This window comes from Dermacentor variabilis, chromosome 8, assembly GCF_050947875.1.
Source record: "Dermacentor variabilis isolate Ectoservices chromosome 8, ASM5094787v1, whole genome shotgun sequence".
In the NCBI taxonomy this organism is placed as follows: Eukaryota; Metazoa; Arthropoda; class Arachnida; order Ixodida; family Ixodidae; genus Dermacentor; species Dermacentor variabilis.
In genome coordinates this window covers 75,748,330-75,753,661 of record NC_134575.1, presented here as the reverse complement: position 1 = coordinate 75,753,661, position 5,332 = coordinate 75,748,330, and the positions used below count along the sequence as shown (strand labels likewise).

The 5,332-nt window shown below is 47.7% G+C and overlaps 1 protein-coding gene across 1 annotated transcript; it reads right to left on the bottom strand.

The window, feature by feature from the left end:
• Positions 1-275: 275 nt before the first annotated feature.
• Positions 276-4,556, bottom strand: LOC142591112 (uncharacterized). The gene is made up of 2 exons (XM_075703494.1): positions 4,309-4,556; positions 276-1,363 (listed from the first exon to the last, which is right to left on the bottom strand). The coding sequence occupies exons 1-2, from the start codon at positions 4,443-4,445 to the stop codon at positions 1,081-1,083; spliced, it is 420 nt and encodes a 139-aa protein (XP_075559609.1). The 5' UTR covers positions 4,446-4,556; the 3' UTR covers positions 276-1,080.
• Positions 4,557-5,332: the final 776 nt, after the last annotated feature.

Here is a 5,332-nt window from a genome sequence, read left to right as displayed (position 1 = left end):
AATCCGAAGCTGGTGCGTGGGTGCCTCCTACACGTTAATTTCTTAATGAATTTCAAAGTGAGCGTTCCTAGGCGTATACCCGTTAGGGCGCTGTAAATGCCTGCACTGAAATGTGCTGAAGTGACCAAGAACTGCAAGCTGATGTACCGTCTCTTTAAAGGTATTTCGCATTTAATCCCAATCATCTGCGGTCACCCTACACAAAAAAGTCACACATGTCAACATTCTTCAAACGCACTACACTATTTATTCAGTGCAAATTGCATAACCCATAATCAAGTACTTTAATGAATTTCTTAAGCAAAAAGCAGTGTCACTGTCATTGCACGATCAGAAGCAGAGAAACATGCTGTCACATAAAGACACAATTTCTAAAAGGAACTCGATCAACGCCTTGAACATTTACGGAACCACAATGCATGCTTTCAGGTACGCATTCTCATATAATTATAGAACGTCAATTACATACGTTCTAAATGAAATTTTCTAAAGCATACCACTCAGACTCCTGGCGATGCCACGTTTATTCCTGTGCAGCCGACCGAAAATTTGTCCTGGTGGTCCCCAGTGTTAGACGTTTAGCGCGAGAAGAGCTCATTCTCGTAGTGAATGGAGCCCACCGACGTAACCCTACAAGTGTTGCTGCCCTTTAACACCATGCAGTTGCACTCAATCAGGACAAGCACTTGTATGCAGAAGACCTGGATCTGCTGCTTTGTAGTCTATTTGTGCCCACACCAGAGATAGCCAGATGCGACAATTTCATCGCATCAGGCCACGAATTCACGGAGACTACATAGGGCTCCCACCACGCTCGCCTAATATCACTGCACCTGAATGCCCAGTTCGCCGTGCTTTGGTCTGCCAGAGTCATCGTCTAATGCTTCTTGGTGGCGGCGACCTCTGTGGCTCTTACTATGGAAGATGCTGCTTCTGAAGCCCAGGCAGCACAATTTCATAGCGGTTGTGCATATAGAATTTGAAGTCATCGCAGCACCTCTCCGACGCACTCGCCACTAGGCAAAGCACCTGGATAGCGGTTTGTCGTGTGCAGTCAAATGAGCGGGGAGGAAGCTGATGCTACCGAGGTGGATGTTCCGGACCCAACCCTGCAGGGAATGGCGCATTTTGGTGCTGCCCTTGGACAGAGTCTGCATTCCCAGCGTGCTGAATGTCTTTGTGGACATCTTTGTGGTATCTGCCGCCCTTGGGGAAGTGGCCGCGGCAGTTGTCGCAATCCCCTTCGTCGTCTTCCTCCGAGTCCTCCCCGAACTTGGTCGGTTTGACGTAGATGCAGCAGCACTTTGAACTTTTACGGTTCAGGTTCTCGTTGTCAACGGTCTCAGTCGTCCAGGACACAACCCTGCATGCGAGTTAATTGCCGCAGGGGAGCATTAGTTAACAGAACACTGGGTCACACCAAGGAAAAAGCATAAAAAACGTTACTGAGAAGGTATAAATTATGTTAACGAAACGCAATTGCAATCAGGAACACACGAGCAAAAAGAACTGGCAGCAGATTGCCTTGTAATAGGGCATGGACATAATAGACTACCAACCAGGGTTTTTCAATACTGTTATTTTGCTGATGAAGCTCCATGTAATGCTATGGGAGCAGTTCCATATAGCGCCCGCAGTGGACACACAGCGACGCTGCCACCGATTGGAGGACAACTGAGCTGACGCCGGGCGGTCGGCATAGGCGTTCCGCGTATGCCGCCTACCGCGCAAGGGTCGAGTGCAATTAGTAGCACGTGAACATTGTCGGCGCAACCTGCTATTTGTCGTTAAGTTTATTTTCAGTGCCCAAAAATTGAAACGCCATCAATTTCGAAACTATTGCAATGCGCTATTTCGTTTCTAGATCGCCTGAACTTGCAACAGCGTGTTAATCCCGACTCCTAGACGTACACTAAATAGTACGCTATGTCTAAAAACCAGCTACAGAGCGGTTACATGTCGCATTCGATATGATTACGCACAGAAGGCGTTCGTTGCTGTTCGAGTTTGTTTTAATGCGTTGACACTAGCAGTGCCAAAGTGGGAAAAATCGTATGTGTGTGAAGTGTTAGGAGCCGGACATGTGGACACGTGTGTGTCTGCGTGGGAAGAGAGGGCACGGGTAGCTTATAAGAGCATTTATTTGCCTGCATATATATATATATATATATATATATATATATATATATATATATATATATATATCGCTTTCATTTTTGGACTTACGGCGGTCTGTTCCAAACCACAGTCAGCTGCATTTGCTCCTCAAAGAGGCAGGGCGTGTGTCGAATGAGCTCCTGGACAAAACTTTAAAATGTGGTAAACGCGGTTTAAATCATGGATCCGGTACCTTGAGAAGATGAGACGTGGTACTAGCGCATTTCTCTCGCGTTCACCGCTAAATCGACATTGAATATTTTTAGAACTGTACGAATATCCCCGTGGGGTAACAGCGATGCATCATGACGGCGGCAACGCTCAATATTTTTGTGTGCCTGCGTATCAGTCCAGTTGCAAGGGCACCGATGAAAAAGCATCAGAAGCATGCTTCAAGAGCATGAGCTCATGGTCAGAAATGGAACAGGGTCGCACTTGGTGGTTCATGGTCACATGTGTCGTTGTACTTCCCTGTCTGATTGGATTAAGATATTGCATCGACATAAGGCCCAACTCCCAAGAGCGATGTTGGACGCATTTTTCACGTCAGTTGAACGCACAAATTGTGTCAGTCAAGCATCGATCACCTAATCGCAAGGGGAAGAGACGTATGTCTGGAAGTGTTTAGATTTCCATTTTGGCTAGTCCGCTTCGCATCGAATTAAGTGATCGCAGCTATGTCGCTCTTGTTATAAAGTACGTGTGAGGTGGCTCATATCAGAGATTTTTTTTTTAATTCGAAGCATTTCTATGCCCATTCAGAGTCAAGGTCGAAGGCGAGGCTGCCCAAGGTCGCAGTTGTCGTCGATGCGCACTCGCATGCGGCTACTAGCTTGGCGCCTCCTTCCTCCACTCGCCGATAAGGGTGTACGCGCCACAAATAAACGTGGCTCGGTCGTGCTAGGTGCACTTTGTTGCGCGTTGGCCTCTACTTTCACATGCAACAATCGGTATCGAGCGATAGTATCGAGCAGCGAAAGTAGCGAACGTTTCTCCGGCAGGACTTGACTTCGTTTATGCTGTACGTCACGTGCAAGGAATAAATGCTTCGAACTGGTCCAAATAATCATCGAGGGTGGTTTCGTGCCGCATTTTTTAAAATTTGTTTAATTCCTGCTTTCCTTAATTAATCCGCTTGTTTCCGAAATAAGACTTCATTTGCAAGTCAGCGGTTTTCGTCGCCTTCTTTCTCGTCTTTCTCTTTTGGCGCTGTTCTTCGCATGATGGATGAGGTAACCTTGCTTTGCTTGCCTACTCCAACTAAAGCGAAACTATTTCCTATAAACGTGTTATCAATATGAAGATTTGGGCTGATCTGATGTTTGCCAGTATACTTTAAGGGTCTGAAGTGCTTGAAGTTTCATTCAATGCAAGAACAAAAGAAATGACAAGCAGAAAATTATTGAATCCTGCTTTAACTTTACATTAACCTTTAGTTCCTCTTTAAGGCCCAACTGCAAGGAAATTTCACTTTCGCTAAGTTTGGTATAAATTAATAGTGTATACCGCTGAAGGATTCTTGACAAAGCCACAGGGCTTGTAATTGCAATTTTCTTGCTTGTAACCTTCAAACAGCACCTAAGCAGACGACGCGTGCATCTACAGGTTGTCGCTATGACGTAAATCCTAGCTCGCCGCCTCCGAAATTTTTCAGAGCGCTACCGATAGCCGCAGCAGCCGCCTTATCTCCAGTCATGCCGAGAAGTCGTTCGTTCAAAGTCACTCGTCACATCGGGCGTGCGGTAATGGTGACATTTTTTTAATATGCCGGTATAAAATATGGCTAATTTGGCGATAAGGCTGTTTTTGCGAACTATTTGTGGCCCTTCCGCTAGTATCTCAAACATCGAATATCGCATGGAGGCTTCTTGTTATCGACATTATCTTAAAATAGGCTTAGGTAGTCCAAAATTTCGTTCCAGATAGCCTTTAATGAGTCGGAGTTGGAGTGATGACATCTATGACGCCTGTCGCAGTTGCAATATGAGGAGGAGGAGGAGGTGGCCCATCCTGAACAGCGCCACACATGTAAAACGATCCGGAGTGGCACGGTCATGCGGACCCATTGTTTGCCTTCCTTCATTTCGGGACGACGGACTGCATGCATTGTAAATATACACGAGGGCTATATGACCAGAGAATACTTCTTACCGTCTGAGTCCTTGTTTCGATTTCTTCTTGGTGATCTTGAGCGGCTTCTCAGCGGGCGCCGCCTGGTCAGGATCCAACTGTTGGGTGACGCTGCCCGAAGCGGCCGACTCGCTCTGCCGGGTTGACGCGTCCGCCATGAACACAGTGGGTCGACGCGCACCGCCTCCTCCCCACTCAGCGGGGCACGCCGGTGGACCGCACCGCCAGGCTTCTTCTTCTGCTGCTGCTACATTAATGGACGGCGCATACCTACACTGAGGGGATACGGCAAAGAAGAACGTTATTATCATAACAAACTTGTCCGCTTTGTAGCGTGCCATTCTTTGCTGTTTATCTAGTTATTACCCTTTTTATGAGTGACGAGACCTCGGACATCATTTTAAAAGCGAACCTTCGTCTGCGTCCCCGAACCCCCTGGTTAAGTGGGGACGGAGACATAATCGGCTGTCTTGCCGAATATACAACTTGGGCCACTGGATATTTGGCCCTGGGTGTCTGCTCTTATGAACAACTTGAGCCACTGGGGTATGCGAGCATTCTTGGCCACTACCCCCCGAATGGGTATGGAGATGTCGACTACACAGAAGTAAAGAAGAACGAGGTAGCAGAACCAGCCGAATGTGGATAAATGGATGGATGCAAAACTTTAATGAAGGCCGTGAGGTACGCGACTCATTGCGCTGCGGGCCGCTTCCACGTTGGGACAGTCAAGCCATGCCCGACCGCCGCATCATGGGCCCTCTGGACAGCCCATAGTTGCGCCACGGTATCGGGGCTCTTGACAGCGGAGAGCCACTTGTCCTCACTGATTTGTTCTGTGCCTCGTCACGAGGGGCAACGCCAAAGCATAGGATCTAGGCTAGCGAGGTCATTGCAGTTGGTGGCATAAGTGTCGGGATAAAGCTTGTGGAATAAAGCCGGGCTGGGATACGAGCCTGTTTGCAGTAATATGAGGGTCAATGCCTGCGCTGTGTTTAACTTCTTGTGAGTAAGGTGAATGTCTCTCCTGCCGAGATAAGAGTGC

Excerpts from the sequence above, each read along its gene's own strand:
- LOC142591112 (XM_075703494.1), bottom strand. The coding sequence starts at position 4,445 with ATGGCGGACGCGTCAACCCGGCAGAGCGAGTCGGCCGCTTCGGGCAGC. Across the intron at positions 1,364-4,308 it reads TCGAAACAAGGACTCAGACG|GGTTGTGTCCTGGACGACTG; the intron begins GTAAGAAGTATT and ends ACTCGCATGCAG.